The 23,424-nt window shown below is 36.1% G+C and overlaps 1 protein-coding gene across 3 annotated transcripts in view; it reads right to left on the bottom strand.

Annotated features, from left to right (window-relative positions):
- The window catches only part of PIGN (phosphatidylinositol glycan anchor biosynthesis class N), a 226,101-nt gene that overhangs the window by 138,505 nt on the left and 64,172 nt on the right, over positions 1-23,424 (bottom strand). For 2 of the 3 annotated variants that reach the window (XM_069100249.1, XM_069100250.1), the window contains exons 7-10: positions 15,274-15,398; positions 9,355-9,485; positions 7,644-7,760; positions 3,211-3,251 (exon numbers count right to left, since the gene is read on the bottom strand). In XM_069100249.1, coding sequence (XP_068956350.1) covers positions 3,211-3,251; positions 7,644-7,760; positions 9,355-9,485; positions 15,274-15,398 — 414 coding nt within the window. The remainder of the gene's footprint in view (positions 1-3,210; positions 3,252-7,643; positions 7,761-9,354; positions 9,486-15,273; positions 15,399-23,424) is intronic. The other variant, XM_069100251.1, reaches the window with a different exon arrangement.

The raw sequence follows: 23,424 nt of genomic DNA, 5'->3' as shown, positions 1-23,424 counted from the left end.
TTTTAAAGGAAGAGTCTAAGATTCAATTTAAGATCAGACTAGCCCATTTTCTGCTAAGTCCCCGAACTCCAAAGTCAAAATCCAAAGCAAAAAGTACTCCCAATGGGGCAGCTAGGTGGTGCAGTGAATAGAGCACCAGCCCTGAAGTCAGGAGGACCTGAACTCAAATCCTGCCTCAGACACTTAAAACTTACTAGCCGTGTGACCTTGGGCAAGTCACTTAACCCCATTGTCCTGCCTTTCCCCCTCCAAAAAAGCAAAAAAAAAAAAAAACTTTGCTCCCAAAAGGCAACATGAAAAAACTGGCTAGTCTGCCACATCACTTTCTCCTGTGGCAAGGAAGTGAAATTAACTTGGAAAACCTACCCATTTTCCCCAAACGCTGTCAAATATCAGTTCTGCACCTAATTTTATCATCTATGACAAGAAGACAATGTATATCTTGGTTTTCAAAATAGATGCAGAAATTCAGTGACTAACACTGTACAAAACTTAAGAAGATATAAAACTATCTTCCTCAGTTTTCTTATCCATAAAGTGGGGGAAATAATATTTGTGTTAACAAAACTACCATCATATTCATGCTAAAGATAGTTATATAAAGATATGTGTCAAAAAAGGTTGCTCTCAGTGAAATACTTTCTCAACTGCAAAGACAGATGTAATTATGATATATTATTGTTTTTGTTCAGAACGAGAAGAAAAAACCCAATAGACTAGGCTAAAACATTTTTTTAAGATTAAGATGGTAGCCATCCTTAGGGCATACAGTTGGAAAAGTCAAGTAGAGACTTTGATGGCACAACACATAACTTATTAAGTATAATCCTGCTTGACCAAAAAGCAAAATAAAACTCAGTCATAAAGTATCTCCAGCTCCAGTTCAAGTTATGGCCATGATGGTAGTAGCAATAGTTATGAGACCCATGAATACCAACATGGTTTAGGGAGTGTTAGAGGTGAACTCTTCTCTGCCAGCACTAGATTCCAAGTGAATTGAAGCACATGTGCCAACAGTGTCCTGAGTAATGTTCACAGTGATATTATGTACTACCCTGAGAAGTCCAAGGTCAGGTTTTTCCTCAACTGTCAAAATATTGAGCAAATTCAGTAGCAGCTCCAACTCTGGTTATTGCTCTTAGAATTAACTCTAATAGTGGTAAGATGGCAAGATGGGAGTTATAAACTTTATAAACTCAGTATAATTTCATTGGCAAATTTAAGACAAAACAGATACTTTTGCAAATATATAATTTAATTATATTTGTGTAAATTGGGGGGTTACCTGTACCTTACAGAATATAAGTTCCTTGAGGGCAAGAAAGGTTTCATTTTTCTTTGTATCCCCAGTAGTAGACAGCATCTAACATAGACACTAACATAACAAAATGCTGAGTAACTGACTGACTGGCAAAGAAGAACATATTCTGCGAACATGCCAGAGAAATGAAATTAATAAGGCTAAGACATAAACTCATAGATGACGTGACAGAGGAAAAATCTCCTCACAGCTACGGACCCAACACAGACCCAAAATCCCTAAACAAACAAGACAAACAAAGTTTTGAAAAGTATGCTTCAATCTATGTTGAGACTCCATCAGTTCTTTCTCTGGAGGTGGAAATCCCAGGAAATAAATGAAAAAACAAACAAACAAACAAAAAACAACCTGAAAACCCTATGCTTCTCCCCTACTTTTTCCCTCATTGTATTGGTACACTTGGGCTGGGGGGAGAGGGGGCTCCAAAACCCAATCCCACTACTTTTTTCTGTACTGTACATGGATATATATCTTAAAAAAAAGGAAAAAGACAACTATTACTCTTCTTCTAGTCCTTTCCCTCTTACACTTAACATTCATCTATAAGAATGTCAAGCCTAGAATTAAAGAGAAAAAAATATATCATAAATTCTAACTTTATTCAAATTTAATAGCAAAAAGATCAAGTTATATTACTTAACACGGAATCAAAAATTCAGGGCTGGAAGGGATGTTAAAGATCATCCAGGCTAACACTCTCATCTTACAGATGAGGAAATCGAGGCCCACAGAGACTAAATGACTTGACCTAAGTAAATTCACATAGGCACCGCAGTAGGAGGAAAGACCTAGATCCTAGTCCAAGCCCTTTGGCTCCAAGTTCAGCACTCTTTCCACTAGGCCAAGCTCTTATCTAAGATTCCCAGGAAATATCACTTTCCTCCTAGAACTGAGAAGTGTTTTATAGTGCATACATTTTTAGCAGGCAAAAAATAAGTCGTTTTCAATGACTTTCAAAATGTTTAGTATAAAAGTAGGTTGAGATATCTTTAATTTATAGGAAAATGAAAACATAAAGATATTAATAAAAAATAATTTAGTACATATGCAAACCAAAGAGACTTAAATAATCATTTACTCCATAATTAGAAAGGTCTACTGACTATGTGATTATTGGATTATAGTCTACTGACTATAGGCAAATGATAATGCAATATTTTTTCTTAAAACAATTTCCATAGTAAGGTACCACAATGTAAAAAAAAAAACATAGAATATAATAACAGAAAAACAATTTTTAAAGAAGGAAACAGAATATAATAGGATATAACAAATAAAAAGGCTATTGAGGTACTATACTTAAAATTACATGCACATACATACACACACACACCCACAAACACACAGACACATTATGCTATTCCCTCATAATAAATGACATGGTTTGAGTCGGTTATTTTTCTTTTCCTGGGGATTTGGGTTGCATAATTTGACCAATTGTATTTGTAAGGCAGCTGCAAGAGAGTTTAAAGGAACAATCAATAGTCACAGAATGAAGCAAATCAAAACAGCTCATAAAGGAATAAAAACCATCCAAGTGAGCTGTCCAGCCATATGCAAGCCAATTTAGATAAGAAGTATAAATAAATCTGCATTTACAAAATTTCCCTATTATTCAAGCATGATTCAAGGTGAGGTTTTGCTGTTAGGTACATCTGAAAAAGCTTTATTATAGATAAAGAAATCTATTTGGACCAAAACATAGAACTGCCATTTCTGCATTAAATATTTCACTGGCTTCTATGTCAATTTCATTTATTGTTTAAGACAAAAAAAAAAAAAAAAAAAGTCATTTCTTATCATACTACTTCTTAAAATTCATCTAAATTTATCTTCTATAAAAAGTTGAAAGGGAAGAAATTAATAACTATTTGATACACATTTGATACCTGATTGACATCTTGCCTCTTCCAGTTCTCCAGTTGCCATTCTGAAAGACACAACAGGATAAAAAAAGCAGGAACATTTTAAAAGAATAATATATTTTATTTCTAATAAGCTGTCAGTATTTAATGGAAAGAGATAGGTAGGTGGCACAGTAGAGGGAGTACTGGGTCTATTGTCAGGAAAGACTCTACTTTCTAAATTCAGATATGGCCTCAGACACCTAATAGCTATGTGATCCTGGGAAAGTCACTTAATCCTGTGTGCCCCAGTTTCCTCATCTATAAAATGAGCTGGAGAAGGAAACTGCAAACCACTCTAGTATCTTTGTCAAGAATACCTCCAATGGGGTCACACAGTTAATAAGATTAAAAAATGACCGAACAAAAGGAAAACTTAATGGAAAACACAGGGCTAATTTTTCTGCTGTGAAACTCTCGTGATCTGAGGTGGAATACAGAAATTCCCCTTTTCCCCCACCTCACCCTATCTTTCCTCTACCAATATTCAGTTCTGCATTGTAGCCCATCATCTGTTTTCTCTAGTTCAAATCTCAGAAGGGAGAGGCAATGAAATTTTATTGACTGAATACAAATTCCTACAGTCTAACCTCAACTGGATCCTCATTGCTAGGAAGTAAATAAGCTTTTTATTTAGTTAAAAGGAATTCTAGGGGTGGGTGTAATGGAAATGCAAATTTAAAGATCTTCCCTGCCCTTAGGTCCTTTGATAGGCTTAAGAGACTCTGAGAACCTTCCTTGATTTGAAAATATACTCTGCCTCCTAATAAGCTGAATGTGGTTACATGGAGCCTGTGGCAGGAGGCTAGGCTTTCAGGAATGCCCACACCTTGATGCTGTGTGATTGGGCAGTGGGTCAAGAGGGTGGTTACATTTTCTGAGCCAGGAGAAGGCTATATAATCCCTGAAGTGAGGCTTTGCTTTGGGGCTCACTTTGAGAAGTGTTCTGTGATTTGATCAGATGAGACTCTGGGAAGCCACTGTTGAGAGCCCCCTGGCTTTGAAAAACGCAGATGTTGATTTGGTATGGATGTAATGGTTGGACAGTTTGGAAATCTGTCTACTTGATCTGTTTCTCTGTCTTGATAATTCTGTCTGTATACTCTGAAGTTCGGGGTGCTGACCTTTTTCCCCTGAACTAGGTAAACGATATATATTTGACTAATTAAAGTAAGCTTGTTAACCCATTTTGAGTTGCTTTCCTTTAACAAAGCAGATATAAGAACCTGTGTTGGCAGCCACCCTGGGGATGCTGGGGTGCTTGCTGATACAGTGGGTAGGTGGCACAGTGAGTAAAGCGCCAGCCCCAGAATCAGGAGGACCCAACCGAGTTCAGTTCCGGCCTCAGACACTTAACACCCACACAAAAAAACTAGCTGTATAACCTTGGGCAAGTTACTTAACCCCAAATGCCCTCCAAAGGGCAAAAAAAAAAAAAGGAATTCTTTGCAGAGGGTATTCCAAATCTCTTTGTACACCATTCCCCTTTCTCAGCAGATAACCTAACCTCTTACTAAAGACTGAAACATTGGTCATGATCTTTTTCATCTACCTTTTACCACATTTCTTTTCTTTTTTTGCTTTTTGGAGGGGGGAGGGCAGGGCAATTGGGGTTAAGTGACTTGCCCAAGGTCACACGACTAGTTTTGTGTTAAGTGTATGAGGCTGAATTTGAATTCAGGTCCTCCTGAATCCAGGGCAGGTACTCTATTCACTCCTTTCACCAGGTGTCAACACTTTGCCCCTTCACCTGTTTGCTTTTGTCTAAGAAAATGAATTGGTCCTCATTGTCAAGGCTAAACCCACCCTACACTGCCCTGGATCTTACCTCCTCCTTCAGAAGGCTGCCTCATTAATCTCATCTCATCTTTAATTTCTTTTGGTTTCTTTCCCTACTCATTCCTTCCCTATAAACAGACTCAGATTTCCCCTGTCCTTAAAATTTTTCCTGTACCCTTACATATTCTCCAAACACTGTCCTGTATCTATCCCCTTACCCTAGACACTGAATTAATTGCTAACAATTCTATTCCCAAAATATCCCCTATATACCTTTGTCTGTATTCACAATTCCATCTCTCTCTCTCCAAAGTGCACCCACCACATAGCAGCCACAGTAAACTTCCTCATGGATCCTATAACACTTTCTTACTTCAAAAAGAATAAGTTCCCAATTGCCTATAGGATAAAATACTATGTGAGTACAAGCTACATTTTTGGTGTCATTTCATTTTACTTTTTGTCATGTTTTCTTATGCAGCTAGACTGGACTACTAGTTGTTCCCAGAACAAGTAATGCAAAACTTCTAAACATTTCCTTTGAATTGGTCACTTCATCTTGTGTTTTACCTCTCTGGGTTCTTATTATATCCCTTCCAGGAGAATGCAAGCTCTTTGATTGCATAGATTGGTTAATTTTTATCTTTGTATGTCCAGTGCCAAAGAAGTGCTTTAAATATATTAGGTACTTCATAAATGTTTGTATAATGAATGAATAAAACAAAAAGAGAGGGACATGAAATATATAGATATGTATATCTATATATGTATACATTCATTATTTTGTAAGACAAGAAACAGAACTCAAGTCATCTCCTAGTACCACCTGTTTTTTTCCTATTTTTTCTCCAAGAACTTTTTTTTTTTGAGATTGTGGTTGTTGTTCATTGAGTTTTTCAAATGTATGCTGCTTTCAGATAAATATTTTAATATGTAAACACAGTGAAAAAGGCAAGAATAGAGAAGAGGGAAGTATATACATAAAAAGGTCATGGGGAAGTAATAATAGCAGTTGCCAAAAAATCCCTTAAGGTACATTGCTGCTCCATAAAATTATTGAATCTATGGAGAGAAAGCACAATGCTAACCTTGACCTTCAAGTCAATCTCCTAGTTACACTCTATACTCCATATGCCTGAATCTATGGTAGTTTTATTTCTTATTTTCTTTTACTTGCTTAGAGGTGTCTGCAGATAATACACTATCTCAATGCACAGTTCACATAAACATTTATCTCTCTAATAGTTTTCAAATAATATTTTAGGTTGCTATTACAGAAAGTCTCGTTCTTCAATTCTCATATATCTAAACTTGAACATTCATAAAAATAAAAAATGTCACCCAAAGAGATAGCTATAATAAGAGAAGCATTTCTAAGCTTAAGAATTAAGTCTCAGAGTGGCTAAGTGGCACAGTGAATAAAGCACTGGCCCTGGAGTCAGGAGGACCTGAGTTCAAATTCGGCCTCAGACACTTAACACACAAACAAAAAAACTAGCCGTGTGACCTTGGGGAAGTCACTTAACCCCAACTGCCCTCCAAAAAAAAAAGCGAAAAAGAATTAAGTCTCTACTGGTGTTTTAAGTCTAAAATAAAATTATTTTAAAAAAGAATTGTCTCTACATTGTAATAGGAAATGAGATCTAACACCCTTTGCACTCAGAAATTTCCTTTTAAGATTGAGAACATCTTCATGAAAAATATTCTTTGTTCCATTATTTCAAGGATATTGGGTACAAATAATGAAAATGCCCAAAAAGCTGAACTCTTTTTGATAATGTGAAGAATATTCAAATTGTAACAGGTCTATTTAAATGTTTCTAGTCTAATAACAAAAATGCATATTTAAGCCATCTGATGAATAAAGAATGCTTATTCCCATTTCTGTAATATATAATCCCTATTTATGAAAAAAAAAAAACACAATTAAAACTTTCAATAACTTTTTTTTGAAATTCAGTGGTCAGAAACTAAAGAAAATGTGTGCTAATGGTTAATATCATATATACATTACGACATTAGACATAGCGATGGCCTCCAAGTCAGGAAAAGCTGGATTCAAGTCTCACCTCTGATACATACTGGTTGTGTGACCCTTGACAACTCATTTCATCTATCAGTGCCCTAGGCAACTTCCTAAGACTAAAAGTTGCTATACTGCATTAGTAGAGGGAATTTCCTTGACCAGTGAAAGCCCAGGTCGAGGGGGGGGGGGGAAAGATGCCCCCCCTTCTCTCCTCCACCACTGCCACCACTCTAGCGCAGGCCCTCAACATTTCACACATTAATTGTTGAAATAGCCTGCTGGTAGGTAGATCAGACTAGCTCATCTCTCTCCAGTCCAGTCCATCCTCCATTCAGTTACCACAGTGATCCTCCTAAAGTCCCAGTCTGATCATGTCACCGCCCACCTCCTTCTTCTCAATAAGCTCCAGTGGCTCCCTATGGCCTCTACATGCAAATGTAAAATCCTCTGTTTGGCATTCAATCAATGGAAACAGTTATTGAACATTTAAGTTAAAAATGGGTGATTTGCAACTACAACTTGAATGAAAGTATAATCCGTTAAGCCTAAATTTTGTGAAGTCTTATTTTAAAATCATGCTATCTTAAAATGTGTTAAGGATATACTCTCATACCTTTCAAAAATTCATCATCAAAGAGTTGGGTTGACACCTGCTGTGGATAACGGATTCCAGCTCCCCAAGAGACCAAAGGTGTTAAAGTCTCTGAGGCATGGCCAGCACCATGGGATCCTAGGAAAATTAAAAGGCAAAATGTAACACCCTACAGAGATATCAATTTGTGAGAAAAGCTCACTTACTTTTCATAAGAAATTCAAACAGTTTGTCTAAAATTCTCACCTGCATCCTTACATTTATTTTCATGGAATAGGCTAAAAAACTCTGATTAAAAAATCATTTTTCCCTCTAACACCCTGTAATGAGAGTGGGAATTTGAAGATCTTCCCTGCCCCTTAACAGACCTAGGGGGTAGTTTGAAAACTTCCCCTCTAATAGGCTGAATGTATTCACATGGAGCCTGTGATGGAGGGAATTTGCTAAAGCGTGGAGCAGAGCCCACAGGAAGCTTCCCTGCTGTGAAGATAAACTCTGCCCCTGAATAGGCTGAATGTAGTCACATGGAGCCTGTGGTAGAAGGAGTCTGCTGAAGGGAAGCAGAGCCCACAGGAAGCTGGTCAGAGCTAGAGAGAGGACGCTCATTAGAAGATAAAAGAGGTTTGTGAGTAAATATTGATTTTGTATTGGTTTGTGAGAAGGCTGAAGGATGCTGTGGCTCTCAGTGTTATGGCTTCTGAATATCTTTGGTACTATGATAGAATCGGCTTACTGGTTTTGGGATTCGGTTTTCTGGAGTCTAAATAAATGTTTCAGTTCTATCCTCTTATGTGCAGTTTGGTATATTTTGCGAACGTCATAAGATACTTATAGTCATGATCTTTATTGTGATGGGGGAGCGCTGTAAATACTGCATTGGCATTACACCCCCCAAAAGAAATGCCACTCTAGCATAATGATTGCCATATACTAAGTACTTTTTCATTCACTCATTCATCCTCTTGTCATAGTTGATTCTTGGAACCTGGCATCAAAATTTTATTGAGTTAGTTTGCAGAAACAGCATTTTGTCCATACTAATTCTTTAAAGAAAGGTGTTACTCCCTATACCTACAACTGAATCCCTTCTCCTATTTTTCCACAGCTATCTTTACCCTCTCATCAATATTATTATTTTCTACCTCTTTTTAATATCTGATAGTAAGATAGAGCAGTGGCAGCAGCATCAAACTTCAGTCTAATGTCAATGAAAAAGTACTTTATTCATTGTTTTCCACTTGCCAGTCCAAAATTTGGGGGAGTATCTATGATACTACTATACTCTCTAACTCCTTCTTTATAGTTCCTACAGTCCAAACTTCATAAATGTCTATGAAGTGACAAATTTAACTGAAATTACAAAGAAATGGGATGGGCTTAGACAAGAAGTCACCTCAACTATACAATGAAGTTTCTTACCAAATTCACCAAAATAGTAGTCATATGTTCTCTGATTTCCAAAAACCTTTTATTACTTCACAAAAGAAAGCTATTTGGCTCTCACATTATCCCTGCCAAGCAAGAGACCAGTTACACAAGAAAGGCACAAGCCCCTCCCTCTCTATTTTACAATGAAAGCTGTTTGACTTGCAGAAATCACCACTCAAATACTTAGGAATTAAAGTGACTCTGAAATATTGCCATGGTCTAAATAATAGGACCTTTGTAAACTATAGAAAATACCCCCTCAATCCCTCTGTTCATTTGAAATTTAGAATTTAAGATGACTAACCCCAATCTGTCATTCCATGATCAGAGGTAATGACAAAGGCTGTTTTCCCATCATTTTCATAAAAATCCTCCAGAAGGGACACTATTTCCTTCACTCCATCATCAACTTTTCTTATATTATCCTTGTATTCCCTGTGAAGTAGTAGAAAAGAATGTAGTTACAAGTTATCTAAAGGAAATCCAGTATTTGTTTGGTTTGGCATGAAGTCGTCACATTTACAAGTAACCAGTGTTTCTTGAAATACTCATACCTGTATACTCTTAAAACAAGAGCTTTAATTTGATTACTGAAACAGTTGGACATTTTTTTTTATCTCTCTTGAAGAAAAGAAGGAATACAAAGAAGATTTGGATACAGGCTAAAGATATAGGCTAATTAACACAAATCTATTTCTGAATGCCTTTTATTCTCAACATGTCTCTAGGGGAAAATGGAGGCTTTTAATTTTAGCTATCTAAAAACTAAAATTCACAATTCTTATTCTATATCACATACTGTTAAACTTTTTCTATACCACCAAGAACAAAAAATCTTTCAAGAAAACACTTATCCTATCAAAATTAAGTATTCCTGATTCAATGTAATATTTCTATATGCATAAACAGGATATATTCAAGTCTAGCAAGATCCTCTAACTTTGTAGAAAATGTGTCATGTATAATTTAAAGACAATGACTATATTTCACCAGTGATGTTATTTAAAGTCAAGGTAAAAGCAAATTTAACTCAAGACAAATGAAAAATAAAGGATTCAAAATTAAGGATAAATTTACAAAACATTTTCTGTTTTAGAATGGAAAATGAGAGAGCAATCCAGTCACATATTAGTATTAATAAGAGATCAAAAGAATCAGAAGAAAGCCCCAGAATGTTGGATAGATCAACTGTAAAGAATGGGAGAGTAGAAAATGGGGCAAGGATTAAATAGGCTGAGAAGCAGAGGGAGAACGGGACTTCAATCTGCCCCTGGAGGGAACACCTACAGTGATGAGACTCAGATATGTCTCTGATTCTGTGGCTGATTCCCTGTGCTCACACTCTGTTCTCTGGAACCCCACTATATTGAGAAACAACTCCCCTTCACCCTACATCTGATGACATCTTCTGATGCCCAATAAAGACGTCTTATCATTTGTTACCTTGCCTGCTACCTCCTCCAAGGCTACTGGTTTTGTCTCTCTCTTCTCCCACCACCCTGTCCAACACACGGGATTAAGAGTGGTGGACAGACTCCTTTCTAAACTTTTCCTTTGCCACCACTGTTTAATAACCTCTCCTTAAAAGTTCATTTCATCCATTTTTCTCATCTCATTGTATCTTTGGTTAACTGGTCATGTTGTCATTTTACCTCCTTTTTCCACTGAGTTCTTTCCCTGGTTCACAATCTTCTCTACTGAAATTGTTTTCTTCAAAGGGCCACCAAAAGGCTCTTGTTAAATTTGATCTTCTTTTCTCACCCTCATCTACTTTGACTTTTATGCAGTTTTTGACAGTGTTGACCACTGGAATTATCCACCTCCCCCCTCCTAGACACTGTCTCTTCCCTTGGTTTCCTTCCTACATGCTTAGTGGCTGCTTTTCTTTCTCTTCCAGTGAACTAATATTCAACCCTAAACTATCTCCATCTCCCAACTTCTCTATTTTTGTTGTTACCATTATTGTCTGTTACCCAGTTTCAAAATCTGCTACCTTTGAAAGTCTTTGTCAATGTCTTCTGATTCTATCTCCAAAACTTGTGATATATTTTCTCTCCACTCACACTACCATAACTAGACTACTGCAATATTTTCCTCACTGGTCTCCCTGCCTCCAATTTTCCCCCCATCCTTTAAAAAGCTGCCAGAGTGATCTTCTTAAGCTACATACCTATCCATGTCATTGCTGATAAGACAAAACAAAATTGAGCACTCTACAATCTAACTCCAAACTACTTTTTCCAACTTTATTCCACATTGCTTTTTTTTATGAACACTGGTCAAACTGGACTACTAGCTATTCCACAAACTCATAATTCCTATCCTATTTCTTCTGGATTAGTACAGGCTATTCCCCATGTTTGTAAAGTTGCACCTCATCTGTTTTGGAAGTCCTTTTTTTTTTTAAATTCAGATCAGGTGTCATCTTCTTTGTCATGCCTTCTCTGATCTTCTAGGTAAAAGTGTTTTCTCTAAATTTAACCTTTGTGCATGTGTGCCATAGAACCCTTAGCATTTAGGTAAAATCTATGCAGTCATTCTCAGAATAAAATTTTTAAATGCATAAAGTAAAATACATAGGATTACAAAAGAAATCAATTATGTTGGAGTATAATTGTCAAACTATGTATTTTTTAAAATTCATGGAAACCAGATTAAAAATTTGCTTTTTTTCTATTACTTTTCATCTTAATAAAACCCTCCACAAAACTGGACTTTCTATTTGTAAATTTACAAGTGTATTTTTATATATACGCATACATATATATTCATATATAGGAATAGAAAAAAAGAAATTGTATATGAAACTGTGAATTTCCATTATGGGTAGCTGTTCTTCTTTTTAAATATATAATAGGTTCATCCTGTAGCTTTTAAAATTGTCTTGCTTGTCTGTTCTGTATTTAGCATTTTATATATATCCCAACAACCCTTCCTTCTTTACTGAAAACAAACAAAGCAAACAAAAGCCTCTGTAGAAAACATATAGAGTCATGCAAAGCAAACTACCACATTGGCCATGTCCAAAAATATATGTCTCAAATTCATCAATTCTCTACCAAGAGATAGCATACTTTATCATAATTCTCCTAGAATTGTAGTTGGTCAATGCATTGAAAAATATTTTTCTTTATAATGTTATTATTGTAGAAATTTTCTTCCTGGTCCCACTCATTTCCTTTTGCATCGGTTCATATAGCTCTTCCAAAGTTTCACTGAAACTGTTCATTTTGTCATGTCTTATGGTTCAATAATATTCTGCTACATTCATATACAATAATTATTTTGGCCATTCCTCGACAGAAGACATTTCCTTAGTTCCCAGTTCTTTGCTACTACAAAAAGAGCTATTATACATAATTTTAAACATTCTTTCTTTCTTTGCTCTCTTTGGGGGCACTGCTATATCCAAAGGGTACACAAAGTTTAAGTGAATTTTTTGGTAAAATTCCAAAATATTTTTCCAGAAAGATTAGACCAATTCATAGCCCACCAACAGTGCATCAATATATTCCCAACAACTTCCCTAGAATGATTTTTTTTCTTTTTTTGTTATCGTGGTCAATCCAGTGGAAGTGAGATAGAACCTCAGCATTGTTTAAATTTGTACTTAGTCACTTGGAGATGTAAATTGTTGTTGATAACTTGGATTTCTTCCTTTGAAATCTGAATATTTATGTGCTTTGACCATTTATGTATTGGGGAACAATTCTTGTTCTTCTAAATTTGAATCAGTTCCTTTTACATCTTGGATATGAAACTTTTATCAAAGAAACTTGCTATAAAAATTATTTCCCATTTAATTTGAACTGTATTGGTTGTGTTTATAAAAAAATAAAATTACAAATGTTTGTTGAATTATATTGAAATTGATCATATGAAGCTGTAACTTATCCATCAAATATTTGTGTACACATATTTTTGGACAAGCTCAATAGTGGTATTTGTTTTGCTTGACTATAGGTATTTCTTCACATAGGTCTTATTTTTCTTTTTTTTTCTGAGGAAGGAATGGGAGGGAGGACAAAAATTTGATAATTGAAAAAAATAAAATTTAACCAAATTATCTATATATATTTTAATATACGAGGTATAAGGTGAGATCATTTCCAACCAGTTTTAGGGAGGTTTTGAGGAAACAATTTATGGAGTAGGTGGTTTGTGAGGTGGAGCTTAGTGAGCAACAGGATGTCAATGGGGAGGTGGGAGGAAGGAAAGGAAAAGAATTTTAGAACTGTGGAATAGTTATGAATAAAAAAGGCTCTGAGAACATCACATAACCAAGTTACAAGCCTTTGAGCATTTAAAACTGTGGGTTGTATGATGACATAGATTTCATAATTTCAGTTTTTCAAAATAAAATCAGATTCACAAACATTTGTGAAACACACATTATAACAGTACATGAACTTCTATAGCGAGGCTATTTGCTATATTACTGTCATTGTTCATATAAAGGTCAGGAGTGACTGAAATAATCAATCTCTCGCACCCCCAATACCTTTATCATGTAACAACAACTCTATTAAGGTAATTAATCAATGACATTAAACTAAGTGAAATAAATTCTTAATTAATTTTTTAAAGAGTCAAAGCTGCCAGAGGGCAGATGAAATAAAATGATGTCTGTATTGGATTGGCTAAAGAGACTCAGTCACGCCTGGCCCTTGGCAACCTAGTTTAGAACCAGAGCAATTCCAGGGCCTGGTCAGTCCAGTTAGTGAGAACAGTTCCACAGCCAAGACCCTGGCAGGGAAGTGACTGGAGGAGAATAAAGAAGCACTCTCTCTCACCAACCACTCTCTGTATTTACCCCCACTTCCCTCCCTCCAACAATGATCTTGTGAACTTTGAAAGGAGTGAAGATTGTGGACTTCTCATGGACATCTGAGCAGTGTCCCCAGACAGCAGTGGCTGATGGTAGTGTTTACAATGGGAACTGAGGGTAGACTGGAGACATTGAAGAAACTCAATTTCAGGATTCTCTGATGAGTTCAACAGAAAGCTACATTGTACCTAAGGGGAATTTCATGAGGACTCCAAAAAGGGAGAAAGGGAATTCCATTCAATTAGGAGTGTCAGTTACCTTTTTAATAAACTGTGTATTCTAAGCTTGAGTCCACCTTCCCATGGACTCTGTCCATACCTGTGGAAGACCATGCCCCAGGCTTTCAGGAGGAGTGTTTTGTAATAACCACTTTAAGACTGAATCTACTTCCCAGGGACCAAGGTGGTAAACATCCCAGTTTGCAGGTTGCTGTACTTTGGTTCTTGCAATACCTTCTCAGTGAATATCCCTTTTTAAAAAGTAATTGAAGTTAAAGGGTTAAATTTTATTGGGGAAATATTAACTGACAATTGATAGGAAGGGAATACACTGGATTGGGGTGGGGGCAAATGAGCTATAGTCAGGTTACACTGGACACATTTTGGGTGCTATGGATGCATGCACTGACTCCCCAATCCCTCAGCATTCCTGTTAGCCTGAGTTGGCCACTCTCTGGGGATCCAGTCTGTCAGTGTGCATCAGGAAGTAAGACAGCTCCAGAGTCTGTTCAACACTGACAAGTAATATAGCTTAAATATATAGTGCTTTATACTTTACCAAGCCCTTCTGAATTTATTTTCTCATTTGATTTTTCACAATACTGTGAAGTTGATAACACAACTATTAAAACAAGACTCAGAAAGATAAACTAACTTAGCCTAAAAGTCAAGCATCAAGGGCGGCTAAGTGGCGCAGTGAGTAAAGTGCTGGCCCCAGAGTCAGGAGGACCTGAGTCCGGTTCTAGCCTCAGATACTTAACACACAAAAAAACCTAGTCATGTAACCTTGGGCAACTCACTTAACCCCAATTGCCCTCCAAAAGGCAAAAAAAAAAAAAAGTCAAGCATCACAGCCAAGTCTCCAACCAAAGTCTTCTGACTTTAATTCTAGTGGAATATGGCACATTACTTTTGCTTACTAAAATAGCTAATAATAATAATAGTTCATGCTAATATACAGCACTTACTGTCAGCTAGGCACTGTGGTAGTGACTTGGCCAGGGTCACACAGCTAGTAAGTATCTGAGGTAGGATTTGAACTCAGGTCTGTCTGACCCTAGTGCTCCATCCATTATGCTATCTAGCTGTCCAATATAGCATTTACACATGTTAAAAAAAAAAGTTGCCACTATCCTTCAAGATGGTCAAAGTAAACTAAATACAGCTTTTAAATTACCTTGATGATGGTCGGTGAGCATGCCCATTGGTGTCTATTCCCAGTAAATGCAAGAACAGCACTATTTTCTCTTCATTTAATTTTGAGAACAAAGACTGGTTACTTTTAGCAGACTGGAAAAAGTCCTATATGGTGTGAATAAGTTAAAAAAAACTTTTTAAAAAATTCAATCACTATTTTGCTATTTGCATTTTAAGTGAATAACTTAATTAGAACATCTGTTCATAAAGAGGGTAGTCAACTGAAAAATTAAGTCATAGCATTTATTTTTTAAAATATACAATCTATCCCAACTATTCTTTTTTCCCATTTCAAATCTTAACTGCAGCTATTTTTAAATGTTTATTTGTTAAACATTTCCCAATTACAAGCAAAATTTTTTTTTAACAATTCATTAAAAAAAATTGGGTTTTTTTGATTTTTTTTTTTTAGGATCTGTAAATACTTTCACATTATACATAAGTCAGGTTATAAGGACGGATTGTACCAGCTGGAATGAAAAATGGTAAAGAGGACAAAAATCAAATAAGAGAAGGAAAAAGATCAGGTATTTTGCTTCCACCTGGATATAAACTTAGTTCTTTCTAGTTCTTTCTCTGGATGCACATATTTCTCTCCATCATGAGTCTTTTGGGATTGACATATCACTGCATTGCTGAGAAGAGTCCAGTCTATCAAAGTTGGTCATCACACATACGTTGTGTCTGTGATTGTGTACAAATTTCTCCTGGTTCTACTCTTCTCACTCAGCATCAGTTCTTTTAAGCCTCTCCAGGTAAATATGAAGACCGTCTGCTCCTCGTTTCTTATAGCACAATAGTATTCCATAACATGCATATACCACAACTTGTTCAGCCATTCCCCAACTGATAGGCACCCCCTTAATTTCCAATTCTTTGCTACCACAAAAAGAGCTGCTATAAACATTTTTGTACATATGGGTCTTTCTCTCATTTCTAAAAATACTGGTTTTTTGCAGGGGGGAAGGCAGGGAAATTGGGGTTAAGTGACTTGTCCAAAGACACATAACTAGTTAAGTGATAAGTGTCCAAGGCTGGATTTGACTCCAAGGCCGGTACTCTATTCACTGCACCACCTAACCGCCCCAACAATTCATTTTAAAAAATTTTGAGTTCCAAATTCTCTACCTTCCTGTCCCTCTCCCTACTTTGAGAAGGCAAACAATTATACATGAAAAGTCATATAAAACATATTTCTTATTAACTATGTTGCAAAAGAAAATGCAAAATAAAACAATAAAAATAAAGTTAGTTTTAAAAAGTATTATTCACTTTGTATCTATCAGTTCTCACTCTGGAAGTGAATAGCATCTTTCATAATGGGTCCTTTAGAATTGTTTTGGATCACTTTCTTAATCGGAGCTGCTAAGTCTTTCACAATTGATCACCTTCCACTATTGTTCTTATTATGTGCAATATTCTCCTGATTCTGCTCACTTCACTTTGTATGAGTTCATAGAAGTCTCTCCAGGTTTTTCTCAGTCATCTTGATTGCCATTTCTTATAGCACAATAGTATGCCATCATGATCCTACAACCACAGCTTGTTCAGCCATTCCCCAATTCATGTGAATCCCCTCAGTTTTCAATTCTTTGCCAACACAGAAGAGCTGCTGTAAACATTTTTATATAAATAGGTTCTTTTGCTTTTTCTTTTATCTCGTTGGGATATAGGACCTAGTAGTTGTATTGTGCCGCTATTTTTTGGTGATTTTTTTGTAAAATGTAGTGACATAATAATAATAATAATAATAGTAATAGATAATATGGTTACATAACAGGGTTATAAAGAGAAGAGTTTTATTTCACTGAGAATGCATTAATACAAAGATAATTTATTTCATAAACTACAGGTTTTAGAAACAGAGGAATGCGATCCAGAAGTCCAGATCAGATAACAATAATAACAAGAACAGTAATAATAACTAACATGTAGTGCCTACTATGTCCTGTGCTAAGTGCTTTACAACAACCCTGGGAAGTTGGTGCTGTTATTTTACCCATTTTACAATGAGGAAACTGGGGTAAAAGAGAGGTTACCAAGGTCACACAGCTGGTGTCTGAGGTCAGATTTGAGCTCAGGTCTTCCTGACACCAGGCCCAGTGCTCTACCCACTCTGTCACTAGTTGCCATCAGTTAATACAACCATCAATTAAGAAGAGATGTATGTTTATTGCTGTTCGGTCATTTCAGTCATGTCCAAATCTTCATGATCTGATTTAAGGTTTTTTAGCAAAGATATTAGAGTGGTTTGCCGTTTCCTTCTCCAGTGGCAGACAGAGGTTAAGTGACTTGCCCAAGGTCACATAGCTAGCATGTTCCTGAGGCTGGATTTGAACTCAGATCTTCCTGACTCCAGGGCCATTGCTCTATCCACAGTGCCTGGTCACCCTAAGCGATGTACTAATTAAAGTTAATTAGGAAGGAAAAATTGAACTACCCACTTCATTCTCTCATCACTAGGAAAAAATCTATATATACTGATTAAAGGATGAATCATGGAATTTGAAAGCTGGAATCTTTTGGAATTTGGAATCAGGAATGGTGAGCCATTAAAAGATGCAGGGCTTATTTTTATCACCACAACTTAACGCAGTGATAAAATAGGAACAGATGGCCAAAAGACTACAGCATTTATTATATATTCAACTTTGAAGCAGAAGAGACTAGATGATTTCTCATTACTCATTACTTAGACTGATAAATATCATGGCAGATCAAAGCCAATTAGGGAAGCAAATAACAGTGTGCTCACCATTAGTGTATGACATAACCACGAAACAGGTAACCCGTTTTAGAATATGGATAGAATCCATTTTTCAGAAGTGAATTTTGTGACCTGTAAACAGCAAATATTAAATATCCAAGGTATTAAAGCAATGGCAAGGTTGGAGTAAATAAACTCAAAATAGTATCTTAAATTTCACAAAAGAAACTACTATGTAATATCATCTTGTTATCAAGATCATGTGAAACAGGAGGAAAAGACAAAATGGTGGAGAGGCCGAATGAAGTACAGTTGAGTTCTAGCCCATAATTCCTCTAAACAGATCTAGAAAATGCACCAGTCCTGTGTACTAATGGCAAAATCCAAGAAAAAAAATCACAAGGAGTCATGTTTCCAGGTAAGGTTGGCAGAGAGAAAAAAGACAGAATAGTCTTCAAACACTGGAGACTGGGTTTAGCCCAGAATGGATACACAGCACAGGGAGAGACTAAGCATTAGGGGAAAAAATGGTTCAAAATACAGCTCAGAGGGGTCTAAATTTATGTAGGGAGCAGGAACTGGTGACAACTGTTAGCTCTGTGATTCACTACCCAGTTCTAGGACATAGAAATAACAGGGAAGGGAATTAATTCACTTGGAAAATGAAGTACAAACTTTACCGAACTAAAAAATTCCCAGAAAATTAGAACTGACCAAATAACAATTCCACGAGATAACAAAACATAAAAGTTTGCTACAATGAGACATATGTTGCTGTGACAAATCTAGCAATAAAACTGCAGGGCTGATGAGACAGATGGGGGCGCAGAACTCAAAAACTTCATCAATGACACATAAAAAAGACAGGGACCTAATAAAAATGGTATCACAGTTTTATATATGCTAAATGGTTAAGAAATACATAAACATTACAGTAAATAGTGACAGGTCCAAGGTCTCAGGTACTGCTTGGCCAATAGTTGAAGGTTACCAGTCCACTTCCCTCTACAGCTACTACTGCATTAGAAGATATACAATAAATGTGATACTTTACCTTGAAAAAGATCTGAAGTGGGGCAGCCAAGTAGCACAATGAGTAAAAGCACCGGCCCCAGTGTCGGGATGACCTGGGGATCAAATCCAGGCTCAGACACTTAGCACCCACCCAGAAACACCTGGACGTGTAACCTTGAGCAAGTTACTTAACCACAATTGCTTAGGGGCGGCCAGGTGGCTCAGCGAGTAAGAGCACCGGCTCCAGTGTCGGGATGACCTGGATCAAATCCAGGCTCAGATACTCAGCACCACACCCAGAAATAACTGGCCATGTAACCTTGAGCAAGTTACTTAACCCCAATTGCTTTAAAAAAAAAAAAAAGAAAAAGATCTGAAGTTTGCATGTGGAAGTATTAGAAGGGTGCCAACTTTTGAATTATTGTGAAATAGCAAGATTTTCTATGTTTTTACATTTCTTTTGTATGAAATTATGTATAAACAAACTCAAAAACTGTTATGCACAAATTAGTTCCTAATAAGTCAACCACATTGAAACAAATTTACATTTTTAAAACAAGTGTTATAGAAGAACTGACTGTAACAAAACAGTCAAAAGACTGAAAAAATAGAAGACAGTGTAAGCTATCTCATAGCAAAAACAACCTACCTGAAAAGCAGATTAAAGAGAGAAAATTTAAGAATCATTGGACTACCTGAAAAAAAGAGCTCCTGACATCATAATTTTTAAAAAACCAGCGCTAGACATAATATTTCAAAAAATCAGAAAACTACTCAGAATTCTTAAAAACCAGAGGGTAAAGCACAAACACACACAAAAAGCTACTAGTCAACTCCTAAAAGAAACCCCAAAATGAAAAATCCCAAGAAAATTATAGCCAAAGCCTGGGAAATTTATGTCAAAGAAAAAAAATTCTACAAGTAATCTGAGAAATAATTCAAGTACTGAAGAGCCACAGTCAGAATTACATACAATTTATCATCAACTACCATAAAAGAGCAGAGAACTCAGAATACAATATTCAAGAAGGCAAAGGATATAAGTTTACAAACAAGAATAATTTACCCAGAAATACTGAGTATTATCTTACAAGAGAAAGAAAAGAATTCTTAATGAAATAGAGGACTTACTTCCATACAATTCTAATAAAATGACTAGAGCTACAGAGAAACTCTGAAGCTCAAACACAAGTCAAGAGAAACACAAAAAAGCAAGTGTAAGTGAACAATCATAACAAATTAAACAAAGCAAAATTATTTATGTCCTAATATGGTGAGATGACACATGCATTCCCTCTGAGCTCTACTGTCACCAGGATACCTACAGGGAAGATCTAGACGAGGGCCCAGAAGTGGTTCTGTTATGCTTGGATGATCTTAAAAGAAAAAGGAAAAGGGAGGGGATGAGCAATATTCTAGCAGAGAAAAGGGAGACTAAATATGAGGGAAATTATGTCACAAAATTCGGCTGAGAAAGTAGAAATCTATATAAACGGGGGGGGGGGGGGGGGGGGTTAGTATATGGCACCTGAACCTCACTCTCATCTGAACTGGTCAAAGAAGGGAAAAATACATATAATTGGATACAGAAATACATTTCATTCAACAGGTAAACAGAAGAGGAAAAGAAGGGAAAGAAGAATAAGGAAGAATATATTAAAAGAAGGATTGGTACTAAGCAAGACAAATTCTAAGGAAGTATGACTGGTTTCAGAAAAGCCTGGAAGACTTATATAAACCCATACAGAATGAGGTAAGTAGAATCAGGAGAAAAGTGAATATAGTAACAACAATATAGGAAAGACAAACACCTTTCAAAGTCTTAAGAACTATAATTAATGCAACAATCAACAAGGATTTCAGTTCACTTATGATGAAACATTCCTTATAGAGAGGCGATGAATTCAGAATACAGATTGAAACATTTCTTTTTACATACCCAATGTGGGAATTTATTTTGCGCATATACATATACATATATATATATATATAATATACACACATATTTCTATATGGTAACATGGGGAGAATAGAAAGCTTAAAAAAAAGATCACGTGGGGAAAAAAAGCAGTCCAAAGGATACAGAATTCAAAACTTGTCTTAACTCTTATAAACTACCTTTGTAGAACATCTGCAATCTTCAAGTTAAATCCTTTGAGTAGTGGATCATAATTAGAAAAATAAATCAAAGAATAAACGGTTAGCTTTAATTTGGAAATTTTTTCAAATCAGAACCAAAACAAATTATTCTATGACAAACAGTTATTTTGCCTTAGAACATAAAAGTAAAATAGGTGAAAGTGATTCAAGATTAGACACATACACGTACACACACACACAAAAGTGAATTTAGAAAATAAGAATTATCTCTTATATTTTTGGCAAATGACATTTCAAATCATTAGTAACTGAAGTTCAGATTAAAATAGAGGGAGATTTTGGTTAAATATCAGCAACTAACATAGTATAAAAAAAGGCTTATATAATACCCCATTATTATTATTATTTGGTTTGTGGAGAGGGGAAATTGGGGTTAAGTGACTTGCCCAAGGTCACATGGCTAGTTTTGTATTAAATGTCTGAGGCCAGATTTGAACTCAGGTCCTCCTGACTCCAGGGCTGGTGTTCTATTTACTGCACTACCTTGCTGCCCCTCCATAATTATTTCTAAGAAAAACTAAGGGCTCCAAAACACATACTACCCAAAAATATTTCCATTTGGTTGATAGGTTGAGTATAATATTTATATAAGATTGAGGGAAAAATAAGAATGAAGTCCAGATTTATGCAGCCTTTTAAAAAATATCAAGTAAAATGAAAACAAATTAACTTGGAGCTGAATTTGAAAAATGGATGCTTATATTCATTTTTCAAGTGAACCATTTAGAATGTTGTGTTCCCAATATCTAATTTTGATTCTGAGATTGGTTTTTAACCTCAAGAGTCCTTCTAAACTCTTCCTTTCCCTCATTCCCTAAATATAGTTAGCTGCCAAGTACTGTCAATTCTGCCTCCACAGCATTTCACATCTGACCTCTTCCCTCCACACACTAACCTTTTTTAGGCCCTCATCACATCTCCACTAGCCTACTGTAATAACCTCCTAATTAACTGTTTTTCTACCTTATGGATTCTCTCTTTTCCAATCTATTCCCCAAGCTACCAAAAGGCTCCTTAGTCTCTCTATGATGAAATAAAAAATTCTTTAACTTGTCACCTAAAGTCCTTGACAATTTGTCTATAGCCTACCTTAAAATATTTTTTTTCATATTACTTCGCAAACAAATACTATATTCTAGTCAAATTCAGTTAATAAGTATTTCTTGAGCACTCTCTATATGCCAGGCATTATGCTAATCACTGGGGACAAAAATTCAATAAATATAACCTACTTTCAAGACACTCACTCTCTAATAGGCAAGATAACATGCAAACAATTTTGTACAAACAAGATATATCCAAGGTAAAATCCAGAAAATCAACAAAGCAAAGGCACTAACATTAGGGGAGTATGGGTTGGGGTGTAAAGAGTCAGGAAAGAGTCTCAGAGAACATGAGATTTTATTTGAAACTTGTTGAAAGCCAGAGAGGCCAGAAGGAGGTGGTGAGGAAGTTGAAAATTCCAGGCATGGGGGACTAGCACTGAACTCTAGGCACTGATGGTGCCAATGAAGATATATGGAGTCAGAATCTGGGTTGTTTTGTGGGAGGAAAAGCATGAAGGACATTATCACTGGGTTGCAGAAAATATGGTGAGGTGGGAAAGGTGTAAAATGTAAGAAGTTTGGAAATGGAGAAGGAAACCAAGCTGAGGAGGGCTTTGAATGCCAAACTGAGGATTTTATATTTGATGCTGGAGGTGATAAGGAGCCACTAGAGTTTACTGAATGGGAGAAGGGATGTGTGTGACATGGTTAATTTAACAGCTCAGTGGAAAATGGACCATAGTAAGAAGAGACTTGAGGCAGGGAGATGAACTAACAGACTATTGCAATAGTATGAGTGTGAGGTTATGAGAGTCTTTACTAGGCTTGGAGGGTCAAAGAAAAGAAGGAAACTTAAACAAAATAGACTGCATATGATGCTGGGGAGAGAATGAGGAGTCAACAACACCACCTACATTGCCAGCCCAAGTAACTAGAAGAATGGTGGTACCCTTGAGAGTAATAGGGAAATTTAAAAAAGGAGAAAGTTTAGGGGGAAAGATGGTAAGTTCAGTTTTGGATATGTTGAGTTTAAGATGTCTACTGAACATCTAGTCTGAGATAATAAGACAGTTGGAGTGATGAGTCTAGAAGTTAGGAGAAAGATATTAGGTGCTGAAAAATAAAACTGAGAATCAAATGAATAGAGATGAGAGTTGAATCCATTGGAGCTGATGAGATCAACAAAGTGAAAGAGTATAGAGAG

The sequence above is a fragment of the Petaurus breviceps genome, unplaced genomic scaffold (genome assembly GCF_028583685.1).
Source record: "Petaurus breviceps papuanus isolate PSGF00001 unplaced genomic scaffold, PetGlider_PUasm1.0 38, whole genome shotgun sequence".
NCBI classification, from domain to species: Eukaryota; Metazoa; Chordata; class Mammalia; order Diprotodontia; family Petauridae; genus Petaurus; species Petaurus breviceps.
This window is presented reverse-complemented; position numbering and strand designations above follow the sequence as displayed.